We start from the raw sequence: 22,546 nt of genomic DNA, 5'->3' as shown, positions 1-22,546 counted from the left end.
AGCTCGGTGGGTATCAGGCCGTGTTGTAGACTACACCATGATAAATTTCGCTAACCGCCGCGTCCCCAGTCATCGCAATCTGGCTGCCTCGGATAACCTACACATGCCTGAGCTGGAGATGGTGATATCAGGCCCGCGCCGAAAGTCATTCCGTAGGCGGGCAAGACGGACAATGACGTAAAGAAGGACCGTAAGTCGGCGCGCCTGGGGTGGGTGGAAGCGCCTGGTCGCTGACTCTGCGTTGGCAAAGGTTTCCGATTAGAGATGTGCTGCAGAAGACGGGCCATGATGCTTGGTTGCGATGTTTCGATGATGTCTACTGTGCAGGTGCACTATAGCTGGAACCGCTTCACCAGGCCTGAAACGCCGTCTCTGGTGCGCTGAGGTGTCGGCAGGGCCCAGGCGCTCATGCTCAGTCGTCTCAGGCTGGACATGTCAGCCCCACGCGCGCTTCATTCTGCAGCCGCGGGCGAATGCCGTCGCGCGATGTGCTGTATCCCAGGCGCGACCCATGTGGGTGCCGGCAGTGACGACCAGCATCGACCTTGTCGTTGGCTGTCAAAAGAGGGGAGACGCTCGCTAGAAGCAGTTCGGCGTCACGGCGCCGTGTTTGTCGCGCGGTGGGTGGGTGATGGTGGAGGCAGCTCTGGTGTTCATGCGGCATCGACCGACCGGCGGCTCGCCAGTCGCACTTTCCTTCCCAGCCCTATGGAGAGACCCAGCACGCCGGTTCAGCCATGTCAGCGACGACCGTGTTTCACTCTGCCTTGCTCACGGCTGTCTGTCTAGGCCTCCCCGCACTCTTGTCGCCCTCGCGGCCATCAGTCAGCCTGTTTCTTCCTCTCCAACCCTGCAGCCGTCCCTCGCGAGGTTGCATCGTTTCCGATTTATGCTGGTGTTGTGCTGAGAGCTGAAACGGTCCCTCTGTGCCTGCAGGGGGGCCTCGCTACCAGGACTCCGCCGTCTGCATCGTGGAGCTGACATGCTGACATGGGCGCGGTCGGCATGTCCCTCGCGGAACTGTCAACTGCAGCCACGTCGCGTCTCAGTCCCTGGAGCAGCTTGTAACAATTACGTCGGCGTCTTTGTTCAAGTTTTTGCAAAGGCCGGCCCCGCTAGATGCAAGCGATGCAGGATGATCGCCTTCTAGCTATACGCAGAAAGCAGTTCGCGAGCTATAGCTTCCCGTGCGGCGCAGTTCTCTAGACGGCAACTAGGAGCGAATGAGGTGTGTGATCCTAGGCGGTGAACCATGCTTCTGGGAACGCTTTCGACAGGACGCATCACGTATCGACAAAGTTACCTGCCGTGTCGGCGACTGCATGGCCATGGCTTGATCGGCCCAATCGATCTACCTGCTACGTACTTGGCGAACGCTACTGTCACAAAGGGCTCACAAAAGATATCGATGCATTTATTGCTGTTATCGTCGTCGCAAGCAAAGCCTGCTACCGACAGACAGGCGGGGTTGGCCCCTTGCGCAACCCTTCCTGTACCGAACGACCAGTCGGCAGCGGAACGGCGCGCGGCGCTGCAACAAGACTTGTGTCGACAATGCAGTCGAAACGGTGGTCTGCCATAACCTGGTTGCAAGTATTGGGGCGGTGGGATCGGTCCCAGAGTGCTTTTGTGCTATGCTCGCAACGTGCTCTAAACGCTACAGGCGGGCAAACGCGCATGCAGCCTGACGGTCCGCTGGGATAAGCAATTCTTCGGTACTCGTCTCGCGTAAGCACCATGGTGATTGAGCTGCTGCTGGGGATCGCGGAGATTATCCAGCCTGAATGGTATCACCTGAGTAGTCATTTCGGTCTTGGACGCGAAAGCGTCGCCTGGGCCGACAAGCGTCGCTGAGGGCTGATGGTGTCCTAGAGCGGCAGACGACGAGCACAGAACCGGCAGGGTGTGTGTGAATGACGGGAATCCTATTCGCTCGAGTGGAGCATGGTACGGGATTCCGCGCAGGTCGGTTACCACTCTATTGGGCGTCGCGGCCAAGAGGAAGGGCTGTCAGCGTTGACGGCGGCCCTGGGGATGCATTACAATGTATGATGGTGCATGCAATCATGGTGCGGATGCTGAGGGTGAGGCGCATGACGGTGTTCCAAGGTTGGGGAGCGGTGTGTGCTGCTACCAGACGACGTGCCTGGGGCACTGGATAGGGAGAGGCTACTAGGAGATTGGTAGGCACTGGCAGGCAGTCGAGTGCACGGATGCGCTTCCGAGAGACGACTGCACCCGCCATTGTGGTAGCCGGAAGAGACTTGACTTGGTTGGGTCCAGCTCCGAGCGCGAGTGGCATGGACAGGGCCACCTAATTAATAGTAGCTCAGCTATGGCCTGCGTGCCGATGGGTCCCAGAGAGGTGCAAAAGATGAGTGGAGCACGCCTCGGACTGCCTCTTGCATTGATGCCGGCCTGCTTGTGGTCGACCCAGCGTCAGCACTCGTAGTCGCGCTTGACGGAAGCACTGCAGGGGTCGTCCGCTTTTAAATACCTCCCGCATCGCTCTGCCCTGATGACTGAGATCGCCTTGCTGGACTGTAGCAGTATACCCACGCCTGACCGCACTCGACGCCGTACACGTCCCAAACGACAGCGCGCCCTGCTTCCGCGTCCCCGTCATCGTCCCATGATCAGCGCATACGACGACTTGGCCCCTAGCACCGCCCTCGCTCGCCGTTAGCCGTCTGCCCTCGCTGTCGATACTTCTCGCTCCAATGGTCACGATGGCTTCGAATGGGTGTGTGCCCCCGCTCTCCGTACCACGCCCGCAGACTGACCCTCGCCCGCAGATTGCCCGTGCCCGCTCAGAACAGCAACTACATGGAAAATGGCCGCTGGTATCATGGCTTCCGGAGAGGCCTCTACATGTACCCGTGCGACGAGCCCGAGAAGGACCGCATGGACATCTACCACCAATTCTTCGCCGTCGCACGGAGAGGGCAGCTGCACCAGGCGCCGGTGCCGACGCAGCCAAACGTGCAGCCCCGCATCCTCGACGTAGGCTGTGGGACGGGCATCTGGGCAATTGACATGGCCGAGTAAGTTGGCCAAAGCAGCCAGAGCTACCGACTCAAGGCTAACCGCGCCCGTGCAGCAAATACCTAAACGCCGAGGTGCGCCCACTCAAGCATGACGCATTGCTGCCAGACGGCTGACATGATGTGCGCAGGTCCTAGGTTTAGATCTCGTCAATATTCAGCCTGAGAAGTATGCCGCCCGCCCGTCGCTTGTCCGGCCTGACACTGATGCAGCCCCCGCAGAATCCCCCCGAACCTGCGCTTCCGAGTACCACGCGACTACGAGAGCCCATGGACGTTGGGCGAGGACTCCTGGGACCTGATCCACCTGCGCATGGCGTGCGGCAGCGTGACGAGCTGGCCCGAACTCTACCAGAAGATTTACTCGTGCGCGCCCTCGCTAGACCCTCGCTTTTGGCGCCCCTGCTAACTGCCGCAGACATCTCAAGCCCGGCACCGGCTGGATAGAGCACATTGAAATCGACATGGAGCCGCGCTGCGACGACTACACGCTGCCCCCGGACAGCATGCTCACCAAGTGGTACGGCTGGCTGGCCGACGCCACGCAACGAGTTTCGCGCCCAATCGCCTACGAACACCGCACCCGCCAGCTGCTGCAGGCCGCCGGCTTCATCGATATCCAGGAGACGGTTATTCGCGTCCCCTACAACACATGGCCCAATGACCCGCACCAGAAGGATATTGGGAGGTGGTACAACCTGGGCCTGACCGAGGGTCTGGAGGCGCTAACCTTTGCACCTCTCACAAGGGTCTATCAGTGGGACCTCAACGCGCATGTCAGGCCAGTGCTCGAGAGTGTTCGCAGGGAAATCTGCAACCGCAAAATCCATGCGTACAACAACATGTAAGTCACGCACCAATCCGCGCCTGCCCACGCCCACTGACCGGCCCAAAGCCACATCTGGACTGCCCGCCGTCCCCAGCAGTAGCATCTCGCACCACCCTTGTACCACTCTGTTCATGGATAGTTTGCCTGCCCGCTACACAGGTAGCCCCTGCCAGGCACCCACCTAGCCCGGACTGGCTTTCCCCCGACGCTCTATCGAGCGCATCAACGCGACGGCCTCGTTACACCTGGACTCTAGAGATGCTTCCAGGATGTTGTGCATTCCGCGACACCATTTTTAGCCTCACTTTCGCCGATCCCATGGCTCACGCACCAGCGCGAACCACCTCGGAACAGGGGATTTTGCCTCTTCTGCCTTTCCTCGCGTCGACTTGCTCTTCACCTAATGGCGCATCTTGCGGTAGGGAAAATCGGGTCTTCTTTGGGCGACTACCCCAGTCTGGCGTTATGGCATGTTAAGAATATGATACCTTGATACCTCGGTTTCCTTGCGACAAAACGATTTGTTTGCCTCTATCTTCACGAGAGCATGGCGGTCTCAGCGCGTCAGCTTCGTTGTGCATGTCACGTCCTTTTGCGTCGGTGCAGCGCACACGACGCGAATCATGGTGGATTGCATGCGGCCTTTTGGCTCTTTTCTGACGAGCATGTTGTTGTTTTTTTAGCGGAGCGCTCAGGACCCTTGGTGTGTCCCCTTTCCTCGATAGCACGAGCAGTATATAATAGCTGGAATATACCCCCACTTCCTCTCATAGAGTTTATCGCAACGCCTCTCCTGAGAAAGTCTGTCGGAAGTATCGACCCTCTGGGAAGGAGCCATGACGTCGCACAGGTGGCAATGCACTTTATCACTTGTCCGTGGTTTATACGCTGCTGCCACGCGTCGCCGTTCCGACGTTGTGGGCACTCTTGGCTCTGGTCCAGGATGTCCTCTCGAAGATCTGTAACGGTGGAGACCCAGCGGCGCTTCTACACAAGACGGCGGGACGCATAAGATGGGCGCGTATTGTTTCAGTGTTGCATCGCTGCCTCTCGAGGCCCAGGGTGCCGGACCGATCCATTCTGGAGCAATAATAGCAAGCGAGCTGCAGCATGCCATGGCCAACATGGGTGTCTATCGCCCATGCAGTTGCATGCACGATATACTAGACGGCTGCAACTACGATGTCCGACGGCGCGCGCCCAGTCTAGCAGCTGGACAGTCCAGTGCATGACTCGTATGACGTTTGCAGCAGAGGCAGCAAGTTTGTCGAGGTGGTGGTATGCGGGGTGGGAATGGGGGCGAGGGCGAGGGAAAAGGCGTGCGTTCCGATGCTTTGGGCCGGCCGAGGCTTCTGAGGCTTCTCCCGTATCCCGCGTATGGTGCCTTCCGCGGACCCTCCAGGGAAGAAGGGAAGGAACGGCCGGCCGCCCACTCGTAGGAGGAAAGGGCGCATCACTGCATCTACCGTCTGGACTCGGACCTACTCACTCTCCGGTCTTCGCGTACTCCAGCGCACGCTGCATGCCACTGCAAATGCGAATGCACCCACGGAAAGCAAACCCATGTTTTCCGCGCTCCCCTTTGCCCACACCCCCATCCACGACGCATCGCAATCTTGCGCCGCGTGCAACCAAACAACGCGTCACGTTCGCGCGACCTGCTAACGACATGGAGAGGCGCCATGTCACCATGTTTGATAACCACGGTCCTTTCTCGGTGCATCCCTCAGCCTGTAATGCGCACACCATTGTCAGTGATCGCCGCACAATGTTCTGACATGTCCGGCACCGCCGTGACAGCTCGCCGGTCGACATCGGCATGAGCAGGCGTTGCCGACGCGCTCTGCCTGCATCGTGACCGCCAATTCGTCACAATCGCGTATTGCATCTGCCATCGCCTTTCGCCAGACCACCGGACTCTGCGCTTCCTCCGAGAACCACGCCTCCCCATCCCCGCAACCGAGCCGCACGTGTAGGGGACCGCTTTTCACCTCCGCCGATTCCGTCCTGCCCTGCGTCTATCTTCTCTTCCTTTCGAGCGGACGCGACAGCCATGTGCGCACCATCAAGGCATCCACCTCGTCTACCAAACTCCTCCTCTGCTCCAACCTATACACCGCCAATGTGACTGGCGAGCGCTGCAAACTCTATTCCGCCCTAGGACCCAGTCCATGATGCGATTCCCACCCTCCGCTGCCCTCGTTACCGATGGCGAGGTCCTGCCGCGCAGCATCTCACATAGTACACCGACGTGCTGCGCCGGCCCTGCGCCACTATTTCCGCCTGTCACCACGCCGCCTGTATCTTACCACTCTCCCGGATAATCTTCGCCCGCTGCGAACCGCAGTCGCCGACCTAATCGCTGTGCGATATACACACTTGTCCGGTGCTAGCAGAGAATGGTGGAAATGAAACTTTGGCCTCGCTGATCTCTCCGCGCTCCGTTCCCAGTCGCATCAGCTGTCAGGTCGAAAAAAATCTTTGCTGCAGAATACATATGCACGACGTTATGGGATTACACTAGCCCATCTGCCGGTGAGCGGCAACCGTTTGCCTGGTCCTTCGACGTGTTGGTGGCGTGGTTACAACCAACCGTTCGGATCCTCTCCCAGCTCCCAGCTCCCAGCAACAACAACGATGGATTGCTATATTCGGCCCATCTTGTTCGCTCTCGGAGGCAGCGACATTTTACATTATGCAAGGGCGCGCCTTTCGATCCTGCTCGATCCTGCTTGATCCTGCTCCACGGATCCAATGAGCTTTATCCCTCTTACACGATCAGCCAGCCAGCCAGTCAGCCTGCAGAGTGACTGGCCCCACGGACCGGATCCCTCGCAGGTCCCGAAGATGGTCCGCATTAGTTCCCACTGACTTGGTCTTCCCTCGAAGTCCGTCCGTTCGACTCAGTCAGCTCACATTCCCATCGCTTACACTGAGGAAACATTCCGCACCATGCCACCCTAGGCGACCACTTTCCTGTAAGTTTCCGACTCCAGTTTATCCTTTCGTTCATTCGGACCCCCACTATGATGACAAACGCTGGGGCCATAAGAGTTCCTCTCCGCTTCCTCATCTCGCATGGGGAAGTGGATTGCAGGAACAGTGCTTTCAAACACCAGCAATATTCTACCAAGAATCTTCTCAACTTTTCTGATATTCCAACAAACCACGCACTTCAGATAGCGCTTACGGCAACGTATCCAAAGCTAATCATTGGTCAGGGTCGAACACTCCGGTGCTAAAGCTAGTGCTCTTGTAGCAACTTTAGCACACCTACTAGCGGAAAGCTTGGTACATTTAGTTTCGACTCGGTTAAGAGGAGATCTTGAATCGAGGGTCTGGTATCGGAGAATAGGCAAGAACTGGGAAGGTGCCAGAGGTATGTGACACCGCTCGCGTCGCATCTTTGACTCTACACGGCGGTACCGCGTCTGCGGGATCTGCATAGCCGTCGATCCAGGCCGTTCACCTCCGATGACGCGATTCATGAGCCCACAGCGTGGGCATGGGATTGTTCGCGTTGCCGATGATCGTCGGGGAGGTAGGTCGTTGAGCTAGGTGTCGCATTCGTATAGCAACTCATTTAGGTAGGAGAGGTACGTACCTACGTATACACGGCCGTGAACGGGTGAGTCGTCAAGCCGCCTACGCATCTCCAACTCCAAGCGTACGAGTAAGCGCGTGGAGAAAATCAGGAAAAGTCCGTGGAGAAACTCGAGTAAGTCCGTGGGGAAATTGCACTGACACCGTGTAGCAAAACCTCAGTCATGCCACCGCCATCGACTCATGAAACCCCTATTCCGCTACCTTCACCACGGACAGCTGAATATCACCGTATCCGAAACACCAGCTCTACATCCACACGACTGACCTTTGGGTACGCAAAGCGCGTCACCTGCCTCACGTATATGTCTTGTTCCTCTCGCTACACTAACATCGCCCTACTCCAACTACTCCAACATTTGAAGCTACTAGAACCACGCCTTCTCTTAGTCCCCGTCCTTGCGGTCAGGCCAGCTCTCAGGCGTTATTTGACATTGAGCTGGTCGTGATATTTTCCGCTTTGGTACTCTAGTATCCGCGGTCGATCTTGGCTCCCGCTAGCTTGTAGAACTAGTTACTGCACTCCGTGGTTTAGCTGCTGTTAGGTTGCATTATTGCGGTTCGCTTAGGGAGGGTAGTATCTATGGCTGTGGCTTGTGGGGATGGGAGATGAGAGTCTGGTCGAGGGCTTGAACTTCTTTTGGGGGCTTCCACGTGGAATGGGTTTAGAGTAGCAGGTAGTTTAGTGTATGATATGCCCAGGCAGATATGTGCCAATCACTACTAGTCTACTACTGCGTCTGTGCCAGCTGAAAACGACCTTGGCATCTGAGTATGAGAGCTATCCTTCTTCCCTGGTTGGGTACTTTGGTGTTGAGTGCCAACTACAATATACAACCGTGTCGTGCTCTTTCTGTCCACCTTATGGTCAGGAACAAAGGTTCTTGAGACACTTGATAAGGCTGTATCGCGTCTCGCCACTCCAGCCTTCTGGCATGCCATAGCTCACGAACCCATTCATGTCCCTTTCCGGTCTCCACGTCCTCGCCCTCACCATCTCTTGTAGCCAAGCAATATCCACTGTTTCCGCCGTCTTGTCGTTATTCCGAATATCACTGAGGAACCCTCGATTTCCCCAGGAGGTGACCCGCGCGGGGAGACAGTCGTGGTTGAGCTCAACCTCTACCATAGGATCGCGAACCGCCAGTGTGACCCTCAGCGAGTGCTCCATCAGAACCAAGACATGCTTCCGGATCTCGCCCAATTTTGTAGTATGGTCCTGGGTCTCACCAAGGCCGCATACGCGAACGATGATCGTAGTATAGGCTGGGAAGACGCAGGTAGCCCGCAGCAGATCCCTTGCGTTGATACGAACTTTAGCCAGGTGTAGCGGCTTGTCTGTCTGGAATCGTAGAACGATAGTTGGCGCAATTTTATATACCTGAGATGCTGAGATTGGTGTACAGCGCTGCAGTCTGCCCATGTATGGGGGGGCGTAATAGTCTGCAGTGCGGCGCTCAAGTTTCTCAAACATGGCCTCGGAAGATGAGAGAGTGGCTGAGCCTAGGATGATAACAAAACGGCGTTGTTGATGAAAGTGATGAAAGTCCATAAGCATCATCTTACGGAGGTGGGAGTTGATGTCGAGCATACTGAAACCGAGCCCATGCGAGATACCCGTGCTGAAGTCGTATGTGACCTCATGGTTACTGTACACAGACCTAGCAATGCGTTCCAAGATTTTGGAAGGCAGATCGAGAAGTTTAGGATGGCTCGGCTTGAGTACGTATCTCTGGGTGTTCTTCGAGAACTGGAATCCCCGTCTGACACCGGCCTTACCATTACTCGATCGAAAGTCGATGAAACCTTGCTTGCCGTGCGGAGCCACTTCGATGTCGCTTATTAAACGGCGTGCTTTCATCAACCTCAGCTTGTCCATATTTCCCAGCTCATATATGACTTTGGTGAGAAGCTTGAGGTTAAACCGGGATGGGTAGGAGGAGGAAAAGGCATGATTGCGATTCCTAATACTCTCGAAACGAACGGACAGATCGCATGCAACTCCACCCCAGAAGACGTCGAGCAATGGCGTGATCTTGATGTTGTTCAGAGAGCACCGGTAAAAGTGATCCCAGAAATCAAGATCGTCATAAACATCTGGTATATCTGGCATGTCCATACGGATGGTGACAGTACGCAGGTTTGAGAGACTCGATCCGATATCTCGCGTCCATTTCCGATATGCGTCTATCGGAGTGAGGATCTTCCCGTGTTGAAGATGCAGTATCTTGTAGTCAAATTGGAACACATTTTGACCATAGAGAACGCCGATTGCTTCATGGTAAATTTGACGGCAAGTCTGAAGGATGGCTGAGTTACCCGCGAAGCTGCTGGTTTTGATTGATGAGTCGTCTGCGTTGTCCACAATCACAATAGGCCTATCGTCGACCAGTACGTATTCGTAAATCTGGTTGCGGAGTTCGGCCGGGATGGTGAGGAGTGAGGTTGCAGCCGGATTGCTGATTTGGGAATACACTTGTGCGATCTGCCCGTGGATGGGCTTCGGCAGTGGAAAGTGCATGATGGAGTGAGAGACGGCCCTTCAGCTTTCAAGTAGTCGAGCGGCGACGGCAACTGTCATTCGTTAGTAAATGCATATCCAAAATAACGCAGGTAGAGTGCTTACCAGATGGCTGTGAGCGTGTTTGTATGCGATTGCAAGACGCGCGGGTGCGGTGTATCGTGTGGCCCTACAATGCGAGGGAAGCGACGATGGGTATGTGAGTGTCGGTGTTCAGGAATTCGCAGTGAGGTTGTTGTGCTTGAGCTTGGACCTTAATTTTCCTAAGAGGGAAGAGCACCTACCTAGGTAGGCAGCGACTGTTTGCACTAGCGCGCCAGGAAGGTGTTTCGTTTACCCTACACTACGTCATCTTCTCATATCTGTACCCAGGTGATGAACAGTCCACTGGCAATAAGCCTGGACACTGACGGCGACGCACGACCGCAATTACTGGATGATGCGAGTCAATTAATCTAAGGTACATCGGTCACAACGGCTAGGTGGTGCAGATGAAAGACACGTAGTGTGCAATATCCATGTAGATGTTTCGGAAGTCATGATGGATTCTACGCTCCTATGTGCGGTGAGGTTTAGTTACAGGGTATGCCCAGGCACATGTGTGCTAAGCAATGCCAGATCAACGCAAGAAGGAAAGTGAATCCACACTGATAGAACCTGTGTTCTCACGGCCTTTGCGCTCGAGCTTAGAATCTCTTCGCGAGCAGCTTCGGTCGTGTACACTTGTGTGTATGGTAATATTACACTTCAGTGACGAGCCGATAAAGACGCCAAAGAATAGTATACATCGTCTGGTCCTTCCACTCCTCCTGATCATATGTTTCTCCAGGCCAGTTCCTTGCGCACCTCAGACGCGAGTGACCGTCCTTTGGAGGATTTAATTGCGTGCACCACCTATGATCGCGCTTATTGGACAACCAGGTGAACTCCTCTGAGTCCAAATTCTTCAAGATAACCGCTTCGGAAGACTGTGGACCTTCGTCGGTCTTCCGGATGGTCGCTTGTATGGGGACACACTGGCTGTTCAGCTCAACCTGAACGCCTAGCTTGCGGGCTTCTGCCGCCGTTTCGGGCTCTAGATGCTTCAAAAGTAGGTAGGCGCTCTTTCGGATATCGCCCAATCTTGTAGTGTGATCTCGGGTTTCGCTATGGCTACCGCATACACGAACGATGATCGTAGTGGTCGCCATAAAGACCGAAGTGACACGTAGAAGATCCCATGCATTGATGTGAACGGCAGCTAGATGCGGCGACTCCTTTGTATGAAACTGCAAGATGATCGTCGGTGCGTTTTCGTGAAGCACACTTGCTGAGACGGGATGACAGCCTAGCAGTGACTGACAGAACTGTAAACGACGCTGCTGATAAATCTCTGCGATGCGACGGTCAAGTCTCTCAAACATCGCTTTGGAAGACGAGGTCGATTCAGAAGCCAGGATTAGGGTATAGCAGATCTTGCGTAGGAACCACGGTCCAGCAAGCCTGCGAAGCTGAGTATTGACGCTAAGCATGCCGGGCTGGTGTCCATGGGTGATACCGGTGTGGAAATTGTACGTGCACTCTTGATCACCGAGTGCAAGACGAATGATAGCATCGGTGATATTCCAAGACAGGTCGAACAGAGTCAGAGGATTTTGCAAAGGAACGATCTCGTAACGCTGGGTCCCCATCGATAGCCTGAATTGGCGTTGTATGGCGCCTTCATAATGTGTCGAATGATAGACAATGTTGCCTTGGCTACCGACTGCATCCACATGAACACTTTCCAGAAAGCGGCGTGTTTTCTGCAAATCCAGTGAATCTTTACCCCCTAGCTCAGACAGAACGTTCGTTATGGACGCCACATCAAGCTCTGGCTCTTCGAACTCTGAGTCAGAATCGTCTGGTGCATCGTTCACAAAGTTCTCCAGGATCTCAAAGATGACTGATGTGCTGCGTGAGTCGCTGTTCCAGAATACGTCGAGTAATGACAGAATGTTTATGTTCTCGCGGGAAAACTCGCGAACCTTCTGTTCCAAGTCGTAGTACCCATACTCTTCAGACCATCTGGGCACGTTCATGTTGATGGTGATATTGCGCAACTTGGGAAGACATGAGCCGACATCGTCTATCCATTCTGTGCACACCATGACGGGACTAGTGATTTCAACGACGACCTCGTCGTCAAAGTGTAGGTTGTATTGAAAGTGGAAGGCGTTGCGGCTATAAAGAATACCGATTGCTTCATGGTAGACCTGACGGCAAGTACGAAGGATAGCAGAGCTTCCGCTGAAGTCACTAGTCTTCTTGGTTCTGGTCTTCTTGTTCAGCCTGTCCTCTGCGTTCTCGATTGTTATAGGGCAGAAATCCACGAGAAGATACTCATAGATCTGGTTTCGCAGTTCCGGCGCGATAGTGAGTAGTGGTGAGGATGCGCCAGGATCTCCCGATACGGAGGGCGCTTGCGCAATCCGGGTACGCTTGGGTTCAGGAACCGGAAAGTGCATGGCTACAGTTCAAGACGGGATGGCGCCGACGTCCGGGTGTTGTTTTTGGAGTAGGTGCGACTGGTGGATATTAGTAAGTGTACAAAATACAATAGCCGGGATGAGCAACGACTTACCGAATAGCCTGCAGAGCTGTTGCATGCGACGGCGGCACGAGTGAGTGTAACGTGTTGCTGGGTTTCTGTACAAGACGACAGAAACGGTACCGAGGTAGAGGTTGGGTGAGTCGCAGCGACTTTGTAGCGCATGAGCTTGGACCTCGCTTGTTGTGGAAGGAAAGAGCGACGACGGTTTGCCTCGGGGGGCAAAGGCGTCTCTCACTTACCTGGATTACGTCATGTTGAAACGATACATTCGGAAAACATGATGACAGTGAGCGACTGACAAATCTGATGCCAAAAGAGAAGCGACAATAGCTATCGCATGAGAGGACGAGATACCCTGCGGACGGTTCCACTTCCAATGCGCGCAGATACTAGCAACATGAGTTGCATCTTCATAACAACAATACAATCGCATTCGGATCAAACGACATCTAAATACGGCCCCTCTCTAAGAACTTCTTCGGCAAATCCACAGTCTTCGCCCGCATATACTCCATAGCATCTATCGACTGGTTAGCAAATGGCACTCACCCAAAGCCCCACTCAATGTACTTACTCTTCCCCAAAGTATCATACGAAGAACACGTATTATACCCACCATCCCTAAGATGATCATGCAGCAAAAAATGCACCGACCGAATCCCCGCAATCTCAAACCGGTCAATTGGCTTGCCCTGGTACTCGTCCTTACCCAAAAGCTGCTTAACGCGCTCGATCGTCATGAACGAGCGAAGCCAATCCCACTCATCGTCGTGGCGCACGAAGAAGCCGCAGTTGCAGTCTGATGCTTTGTCTCCGGAGCGGCCGGCTACGATGTAGCCTAGTGGTGCGCGCACTGTCTCGCCGAAGGAAGATAGATCGACTGGGGAGCCGGTTTCGTAGGAGGCTTGTTGGCGGGGGTATTCTTTTGTGATGGCGGGTGGGCTGAGGTTGGTGGACGTTTTGTTGCCGTACATGGTGTGAACGCGTAGGGGGAGTTGGTCTTGGGGGAGGAGCGAGACCCAGTAGTCGTAATAGGGCTTTGGTGCGATCTGGCGCAAGTCGTTCGATAGCGACAGACCGGGGGCAGATTGGAGGAATACTTCGAGACACCAGCGGTTGAAGCCGTTGGGGATGTCGGGTCGTACTAGCTCGGGGTCGGAAGTCTGGGCGAAGATGCGGAAGTCGACTGTTGCTACGTCTTGATTGCTGGCATCAATTGGCGAAGAGCCGTTTTGGTGGAATCTTAGTGTCTTGAAGCGGTTTACGTTGTCGCCCATAGCTGCTCATATTAGTCTCGCGTTGCATGTATGGAAACAACGCGTGCTTACCGTAGCGGATTTGGTCTTCAGTAATCTTGCACTTCTCCTCGATATCAAGACCGCATACAAACATATGCCACTCGCATTGCCACCCAGCTGGAGCAGTAATACCTACCTTGGTCGTCGGTGGCGGGGGAAGACCCTTGACTCCCGTGACACGCACGAGATCTTCACCCACTTGCTCCATCTTGACATCGGTGATATCAGCCGTGACGTCACAATTGTAGTATAGCGGTCCCTGAATCTCGTACAATAGTTGTGAAGTGCATGTTCCGACGGTCACGCAACCTGTTTACGTTAGCTGCGTATCATTTTGGCTCAAGGTGCCGCCACCTACCTCCGGTATCTTTCTCTTTCGCAATGTTGAAGCTACCATCATATTCGACTTCCGCGATGGGAAAGCCCATGTTGATGTGCTTGCCAGTCTTCATGAGATCTTTGAACATGGAGTAGTATCCTCCCGTAACGTAGGCTGAACACTCTACAAGATGGCCTGCTATGAGCGCTCCGGCAAGTTCGTCAAATTGATCGTTCTTCCAGTCGTGCCACCAGCTGAACAAGTTAGCAGAGGCCGAAATAGTATCGTAACGACTTACGCCGCGGCACCAATGACCGGCGCAGCATCTGCGAGCCTTCCACCAAGCACGATATCAGCGCCCTGTCGAAAAGCCTCTGCTATGCAAAGTCCTCCCAAATACGCCTGTGCGCAGATTGGCTGCATTCCCCATTCCTCTAGCTTCTTGCCATGCATTAAGCTTTCGAACTTCTCTCCCTTTTTGATAAGACTGTTGACCTGCCCAGTCACATCGTCTCCTTCTATCCATGCCACTTTGAGGTGACCAGCACCCGCTTTCTCCAACATATCGACTACAACTTCAGCGAGAAGTTCAGTATCTGAAGCACCAGCATTCACCGCGAGCTTCGTCTTGTTCTTGACTAGATTCGGTATCGCTGGCTCGAGGCATTGGATGAAGGTATCGGCGTACATGGCGTTCTTCTTTCGGTCTTCAAGGCTCGTCGTGCCATTGGTGCTCTTCATAGGCTTCTGCTTTACTTTGCCGCTACCATGTACGGTCATGGTCATTTCGGATAGCCAATCGCCTGTTCGTGTCAGCTCGAAATCCTCCATAGCCGGCTTTCAGGGGAGTCTTACCCATCACAACATCGACCTCCGGATCACCCGCCATCCTCATAATAGCAGTCGAACGATCCGTAAACCCTCCCGAGCATCCTGCGATGCGCACAGCGCGCTTGCGGTCAGTAGAAGGAGACATTTTCACTCGTTTGGGGTTCGGCGCCATGTATGTCTCGTAAGAAATCTAATAAGGGATCAATTGCTCCTAACGGAGGGTCTCAAAGCTATATACCAGGCCGTCCAGGACCGGCTTTCCGGGGTACGGCAAGCCATCGAAGCTGTAGCAGGGCCGTTCCTTTGGTATCGTCCAATGGCGGCTATGCATAAAGGTAGCGCGACACTCATGTCATGCCCTGGGAGCTACTCGCGGATAATCTTGAACGATGGAAGACGATTTCCTGAGAGCTTATGGCGGGGTTGCGGGGAAGGAGACGGACGCGAGCGCGCGGTGCTGCTGAAGGCCCAGAACTGACTTCATTATGATACCACCAACGGTGTAATTCGAATGCGATGTCTTCATAGTTGAGTCGTCGATTTGCGCATAAAGCCGACGCGTGTTTGGCTTTCGCGAGTTGGTGAAAGGAAGAGGACTGTGACGCGCGATGTTCGCGATCCGGCTAACGACTCATTTTAGTCAGCGATGAGGTTTTGCATGACTCGGCGACTTTGTCCAACTCCAGGAAGGAGTGCTCCGCATCATCTTGGGTCTGGCAGCGTCACGTCCTGGACATCACCACGAAGCACAGAACTGCCCAGGCCTATCTTCCCGTTGCAGTCGGAATCATCGCGCGATCTGCATCGATCAAACGCCTATGCAGCGCGCTTTGTCCGATACAAGCCGCTAATCCTCCTGCCCATACATCCATCACAAACTCCAATGAGTAGCGCAATAGCCTTGAAAGGGGTTCAAGACAACGGCGCTGATACTCCCTCATTTACTAATGGCTTCTACTGGCAGTACATCCTTACTCGAGAGTCAAAACCTTCGATCTTGCTTGCGATTCTTGCATTCTTCGGGACATTGTGCAAATAGGCGGATACCTTGCGAAAGCAGTCTTGGTCGCATCGAACTCGACCATCAGCCAGACAATCACTTTCACACCATGAAAACATACAAAGTACAAGCGTTTTACGAAACAGGCAGAGCCTTTGTCTAGTCTCCCAATTGTGTAGTGTACGATGTCACTTAGGCATCAATTCACACCTCCAACAGCAACGTAAGAGAACCCCTTACCGACCAGCAATCATGTAGCCCAACGCAGCGGTGAATAAGCAGAGAAACTAGGTGGTCTTCTACATAAGCGGTTCGAGCTTCGCCTTTCTTCATCTCTCCAGTTACTTACAACCCTACTTCAACCATGGACAAAACTCAAACTCAGCTGGTCGTCTTATTGGCAGCTATCACTGCCGGTTCAGTTGTGACTTTCGAGTACCTACGGTGGTCTGATTCACGGCTGAAGACTCAACCAGTGTCCTTAGTTGCGCAGACTACACCCGAGACTCCTCAAGTTACGATTCATCCTGGAAAGAAAGAGGAGAGTGCTCGGCAGTCTCAGGTCGATACCTCCACCAATCAGTCCGCTGTGAAAACCACAGTGGAGACTTACCCCGAAAAACCTGAAGAGGGTGGTCAGGAGTCACAAAACGATGTTTCCCCGAACCCGCCTGTCGCCGAGACCACAACACAGCGTCCTGGGGTCCCATGCCATTGCGATCCGTGCAAGGAGCACAGCCAACGGTCTCAGATGGATACCTCCGCAAATCGGCCTGCCATGATTTCTAGAGATAAGGAGAACCGAACCACACTCGATGTCCATCTCATTCAGTCGAGATTTAACTTCCAGTGCTCCTGTGACTTGCACGCAAAGCAGCTTTACTTCAACTGGCCTTGGACATGCAATTCAAAGCACAACGAGGACGACATCATCCTTCAACCCAATTCACGACCTACCCTAATCCAAGATCACGAAGATGGTATTTACGAACCCCTGTTACTGGCACACCGCACCATCGAGTACTTCTCTCGCCCCGAATCTGCCATGGACTCCAGCCAAACCGCGGCCCTTGCCCAATGGCGCAAAAGCCACGAGCGCACCCGCGTCCTCGACATGCTAGCCCAGCACGACATCCGCAACAAAGACACGCAGTTCTTAACAGATTGGGTCGTCTCGCAGCTCAACGAAATCTTCTTCTTCGGCGCAATCAAGAGCCTCGAAACAGTCTGGAACACCAATGAGCTGGACAGCGAACACGGCATACTAGGAGACGCAATTACAAAACTCAAAGACGGAAACAACCACTCGTTCATTCGCCTCCACCCAACACGTCGCTGCTACACACAATCAGAGTACAAGCGTACAGGCAAGACCCTCGCGGAAGAACGCATGGGATGCATTCTACACGAGATGCTACATATCTTCCTGGATCAACATATGTGTGAACTATGTGGTACGCCCGAAAATAGGTCTTCTCATGGAAGGGCGTGGCAGCGGATTGCAAGGAAGATTGAGGAGCAGAGCTTGCGTCTGTTGGGTATCGAGGCGGATGTAAATCGACTGTCTAGCTTTATGAATGATTGGCAGGACTACGATACTAGGGAGAATGTTAGTATTTGCGATTTGCAGGATTGGGGCTTTTGGGAGAGGCCTGAATATGACGTGTAGGGGCTGAGCGTAGACGATGGATACTGGGTAGTGTTTTTGTCTAATTGTTCGATGCTGAGCGGAGACCATACACCCTGGTCGAGGATGAGTCTAGATACTCAGATGTACTTTGATAGAAATATGGTTATATGTCTGAAATCACTTTGTTGCGATTGAATACAGTGCCAGCCGCTTCATGTTGAGTTGCTGGGATGTTCAGCCTTGCCCCGCCTCAGGGTTGGACGCACCTTCCCCTGCCGACAGATCCGCCATCCAGGAATCTAGGGCAGTCAGGGTTCTGACAAGGTTCTAGACTTCGTTAGAACACCAACATACCATCGCAACATTCTAGGCGGTAACCAATTTTGCGTTCGCCAGCTCGCGCACTCTGTTCAAGCCACGGGTTTATTTCCCTGGTTGCGGCTGGCGCTATGACGTCGCCGCCCTGTGCTCCGCGGTGCTTGTTCGATGAGCAAACGTAACCAGCCGTGCCAGCGTACTCGGAGAAGGGCACAATGGCAGCCTCTACAGACTCACCTGTTGTCACTGAACCTGAGAAACTGACTCAAATGCGCACTTACGATTGATACAACATTGTTACATCGTCACATACCTGCTAATGTAGCCTACGCACGCCGCGCTTGACTAACCGAGGCATAGCGCAACCATGGACATCGACAAAGAGTTCCGCCAGGTTGATGAGCTCGATATTGGACTGGATCGGTCACATATCACGTATCAAGGTCAGATCGAAGTAACCGGAAGTCGCTCCGAAAGTAGCAATGACGACACACCTCACTCACACGATCCGTCGCCTGTATCATCCACTAGTAGGATAGTCAACAAGGTTCGCCAAAAGAAACACATCGCCGGTGTCAAGATCAGAAAGACTTTGCATATTGCAAAGGCTGAAGATGAAATCGATGAGCCTGATCCTGATTCGCTGGTGCTGGTCGATACGACGGAAGGAAAGCAGTCGAAGTCACGTCTTGACCACAAGTCCACGGCCTCAGAGAAACATACTTTCAAGGACCTCCTACATAATCCGATTGATACTGTGAAATCTAAGGGATGGTGTCAAGGTAAGCGACCTTTGTTTCCGATGTAAATGCGAAAGCCAGGAGGAATACGCATGTTCCCACCGCGCCAGATCGAGCAGAATCCAACCTATCATAATACACGGTTTGCTGACTGAGACTTCCAGGAAACCAAGAAGTCGCAGCAAACATAGCTGTGAGCGAAGTTCCTCATGGCCAGGAAGTGGACTTGGTTAATGCCGCGGCTGCCATAGAACAAGCTACGACGACGGATGAGAAGGCGCAAGCCCAGCAAACTTTCGCTGAGATGCTCAACCAACGACAGAGCATCTATGTTCGATGGTCGCTAGATCGGCATGTGACAAAGATTAGGATCCTTCCTCGAGACACCGCAGTGCTCAAGCCCAGATCTGATTTCGAGAAGCAGGATGCGACAGGCCCCAGCGTCACTGACTGGAGATCATATGGTTCGCACTTATTGGACTACTACGCTCACCGATACGGAGGTCAATATATAGGCTACGGATCCGACCCGCCAACCCCTAGCAAAGAGACAATCATGCCGAATATCGAGCGCCTTATCGTTGCGACATCGCCTTTCCAGGAGTTCATCATGACCACGCGCCGCGTATACCGCTGGGAGAAGCCTCTCGAGACAACAAAGTACTTGGTGATCTACCTCGTCCTTTGGTATTTCAACCAACTACTACCAGGCATGATGTCAGCGCTACTGTACCTGGTTGTCGAGCGACGCTGGCACGGACAGTCCATCCAAGACCTCCGCGAAGACATTGAACACAGAGAAGACGTGGAGAGAACGGCATTATCACTTACCGAGTTTATCGAGAAACAGGGCGACGAGAACTGGGCACACGACCTGCTTCAAGACCTTGGTCCTTGGCTTATGGTTCAGCTAGCCGACCTGGCCAACTTCTTCGAAAGTGTCCGCAACTTCTACGAGTGGAGGAAGCCAATGCGCACGCTGGCTGTTATCGTCGTTATGACTGTCGCCATTCTCATCACGGTCTTCACGCCTCTTTGGCTGATCATCAAGATGTCTACATTCTCTGCTGGTTTTACCTTCTTCTGCCTCTTCCCGGTCTCGGTCAACTTTCCGAGTTACCGCCTGCTTGTCTCGCCATCTAAGCGGTTGCTCTGGAACATACCAACACACGCAGAGTGGGCAATTCAGTACATACAAGCCGAAGGCCTTCGTGTAATCACCGAGAAGCAGAACACCAACGCCAAAGCAACGAATCCAAAGTACACAAATGACCTCAACGGTTCTGTTCCACCAATAAGCCAAGACTTCGCCTCCTATCCCTCACAATTCGAAAAAACGCCAGGCCATCTCATCATCAATGCAACAGGAGTGCGCTTCGTCGCAAAGCGTCCGCCACATGAAGTCCGCTTCTCGCTGCCATATGTACAGATCAACCAATTGGAGAAGCAAGACCGATATGTGGAGAAGATGATCAAGGTCCTCAAGGAATGCGATAGAGATCTGCGTTTTCTGGATAGGAATGGCCATGAGTGGATCTTGCATGAAGTCGAGAAGAGAGACGAGGCGTTCAGTCAGATAGTCGGATTCAGTCGGACGACATGGCAGGTTTTGTGGTAGTACAGTCCATCTCTGGACATGAAAACAAGTCTCTCCTGAGAAATCTTTCTAAAATACAAACATCACCCCATCACCATCACAGTCAAACCTTCTCCACCCCACTGCCCCCCTCCACACCCACAATCGTAGCCTCGCCATTCCCCAACGTCTCCACCAACCGCCTCGGCCCAACATACCCCCTCTTCCTTATCCACACATACCAGCCCCCAAGTAAAATCGTAACCCCGCCCACCAACGCACTCGTATAATTCATCGTCGTAGTATCAAACGGCACCGCGAACGGGAAGCAGTAAATCGGTATCCACACAACCATGTACCCAGACGCTATACTCGCCACGGTGTAGAAAACGGGCGTGGGCATCGTGAACGGGCCCGAGATAACGTGGCGGCGCCGAGTCAGGATGTTGGGTAAGATGAACGCGAGGTACGACATCGACGACAGGACGATGAAGGACCCTACGAAGGCGGAGAAGGCTGTGGAGCTACCGATGTATATGCAACCGAGAACCGTGTTGATACCCCCACAAGCCAGCGTCGCATTAAACGGATTCTCCCACTTCCTATCCACCCTGCCCACCCACTTGCTAAACGGCGTCGCGTCATCCCTCCCCAGCGTCCACAGCATGCGGCCGGAAGTAATATAGCACCCGATATTCGTGCAGAACGTGGGCACGAAGATGACGAGTAAGAGGCCGAGGGACCCCCCATGCGTGTTTGTGGCCTGCCGGTAGAGTTCGGCGAGCGGGAAGGGCCAGGGGTTTGAGAAGAGCGTGTCGAGGTCGTTTACGGCGTAGAAGATTGTGATGAGGTAGAGGAGGGCGGTTAGAAAACCGACGGTGTATTGCGCGAGGATGGCTTTGGGTATGTTGGTGCGGGGGGAGGGGAGTTCTTCGGCGAGGTGCGATACGCAGTCGCTGTGGGTAATGGTTAGGAACTTGACTTCGACAGTAGTGGTGGGTTTGAGATCGATGGTGTATGGGATGGTATGGGATAAAACTCACGGCGTCCCCACAGCAAAAGCCCCATTCAACATGCCCGCGCAAAACACAAATCCATCGCTCTTCCACCCCGCCTGGTTCTGCCAATCTTTCCACACAAACTCGTTGCTCGCGTACCCTTTTCCGGTTCTACTAGGCATGATGGCGCAGACCATGATGGTAACAAACACACCCATGAGGATGAAGAAGAGACCGATGTTCGTTAGTTTAGGCAGCGCGCGATTGGCGAACATGACGACGAAGCAGGCGAGCCAGGTGATGATGAGGTAGGCGATGAAGACGTGCCAGCGCTCAAAGGCGTAGCCGGGGTGGAAGAGACCGTACATGGAGATGATTTGGTTGGCGAGGATGGAGGAGATGGATGCTGTGCCGAAGATCCAGCCTAGGGCGTTCCACCTGTGGTGTATTAGCCGTGCTCTTTTCTTGTATCATATCATTTGTTGGAGTGAGTTGGGTGATACATACCAGCCAGCGTAGAACCCGATTACCTTCCCGAACCTAGCTCCGCCTGTGACGGAAGCCCAGTGGTATACACCCGCTGATGAGGGAATCGCAGATGCCATCTCTGCGATACACGCCGCGATCATAAAGTAGCAACATGCCACGGCGATGAATTCGTAGATGACACCTGCTGGGCCGCCATTGTAGAGCGCAATGACCTAGGTAAGGTTAGTATTCTGTATCCCATGAAATCGTACCAGAGAAGAAGGTAGACGTACGATAGACCCTCCCAACGCCGCCCAAACATTCCCCGTCGTAATTCCAATCGCACAGATACTCAGTAAACTGAAATTCCTCTCAAGTTCTTGTTTGTGGCCCGACGCGTTCAGGACTTCGCCAACGCCTGTCGCTTCATCGACATCCTCCGGTCTCGACTTCTCAGCAGACTTCTTTTCCAGATCCATCTTCGGAAGTGGTAGTACAGCGTGAACGATACGCCAGTAACCGTGAAAGTTTTGCTATTGCGACGTGATGCAATGCGTAAGCAGGAGGTCGTTAATGACTGGGATACACGCAAAAGCGATAGGTACCGTCGCAACGTCAACAACCCTCCTCTCTGTCTAGCCACGGCCAACCGGAGATTAATACCACCAATCGATCAAGTCTAGACGAGTGAGCAATCGAGTGGACTCGCCGTGTCGATCGCAGATCAAACGGTCCTACGCGGGAATCGTACAACTAGCAAACGTCCCGCCCAAGAGATAAGGAAGCAAAGAACGATGGC

The 22,546-nt window shown here is 53.7% G+C and overlaps 7 protein-coding genes across 7 annotated transcripts; 3 read left to right on the top strand and 4 right to left on the bottom strand.

The window, feature by feature from the left end:
• Positions 1-2,729: 2,729 nt before the first annotated feature.
• On the top strand, positions 2,730-3,973 carry LAE1 (Secondary metabolism regulator lae1; the record flags this gene model as incomplete). Its single annotated transcript, XM_049359105.1, has 7 exons — positions 2,730-2,743; positions 2,796-3,044; positions 3,101-3,119; positions 3,176-3,213; positions 3,267-3,410; positions 3,463-3,888; positions 3,940-3,973. The coding sequence occupies 7 exons, from the start codon at positions 2,730-2,732 to the stop codon at positions 3,971-3,973; spliced, it is 924 nt and encodes a 307-aa protein (XP_049206483.1).
• A 4,371-nt stretch (positions 3,974-8,344) lies between these two features.
• J4E79_010265 (uncharacterized protein) lies at positions 8,345-9,997 on the bottom strand (the record flags this gene model as incomplete). The annotated part of the gene is made up of 1 exon (XM_049359104.1): positions 8,345-9,997. One exon carries the CDS (start codon positions 9,995-9,997, stop codon positions 8,345-8,347), a length of 1,653 nt encoding a protein of 550 aa, XP_049206482.1.
• Positions 9,998-10,737: 740 nt separating this feature from the next.
• Positions 10,738-12,483, bottom strand: J4E79_010264 (uncharacterized protein; the record flags this gene model as incomplete). Its single annotated transcript, XM_049359103.1, has 1 exon — positions 10,738-12,483. The coding sequence occupies one exon, from the start codon at positions 12,481-12,483 to the stop codon at positions 10,738-10,740; it is 1,746 nt and encodes a 581-aa protein (XP_049206481.1).
• A 535-nt stretch (positions 12,484-13,018) lies between these two features.
• J4E79_010263 (uncharacterized protein) lies at positions 13,019-15,162 on the bottom strand (the record flags this gene model as incomplete). The annotated part of the gene is made up of 6 exons (XM_049359102.1): positions 13,019-13,089; positions 13,144-13,848; positions 13,898-14,176; positions 14,226-14,440; positions 14,485-14,989; positions 15,042-15,162. 6 exons carry the CDS (start codon positions 15,160-15,162, stop codon positions 13,019-13,021), a joined length of 1,896 nt encoding a protein of 631 aa, XP_049206480.1.
• A 1,219-nt stretch (positions 15,163-16,381) lies between these two features.
• J4E79_010262 (uncharacterized protein) lies at positions 16,382-17,686 on the top strand (the record flags this gene model as incomplete). The annotated part of the gene is made up of 2 exons (XM_049359101.1): positions 16,382-17,457; positions 17,488-17,686. 2 exons carry the CDS (start codon positions 16,382-16,384, stop codon positions 17,684-17,686), a joined length of 1,275 nt encoding a protein of 424 aa, XP_049206479.1.
• A 646-nt stretch (positions 17,687-18,332) lies between these two features.
• On the top strand, positions 18,333-20,323 carry J4E79_010261 (uncharacterized protein; the record flags this gene model as incomplete). The annotated part of the gene is made up of 2 exons (XM_049359100.1): positions 18,333-18,747; positions 18,870-20,323. 2 exons carry the CDS (start codon positions 18,333-18,335, stop codon positions 20,321-20,323), a joined length of 1,869 nt encoding a protein of 622 aa, XP_049206478.1.
• Positions 20,324-20,405: 82 nt separating this feature from the next.
• J4E79_010260 (uncharacterized protein) lies at positions 20,406-22,226 on the bottom strand (the record flags this gene model as incomplete). Its single annotated transcript, XM_049359099.1, has 4 exons — positions 20,406-21,237; positions 21,325-21,717; positions 21,787-21,980; positions 22,041-22,226. 4 exons carry the CDS (start codon positions 22,224-22,226, stop codon positions 20,406-20,408), a joined length of 1,605 nt encoding a protein of 534 aa, XP_049206477.1.
• Between the last annotated feature and the right edge of the window lie 320 nt (positions 22,227-22,546).

Source organism: Alternaria viburni (assembly GCF_023758015.1).
Source record: "Alternaria viburni strain BMP 2772 chromosome Unknown scaffold_29, whole genome shotgun sequence".
NCBI lineage: Eukaryota > Fungi > Ascomycota > Dothideomycetes > Pleosporales > Pleosporaceae > Alternaria > Alternaria viburni.
Note: the sequence above shows the minus strand (reverse complement) of the source record. Positions and strands in the feature narration are given on the sequence as shown.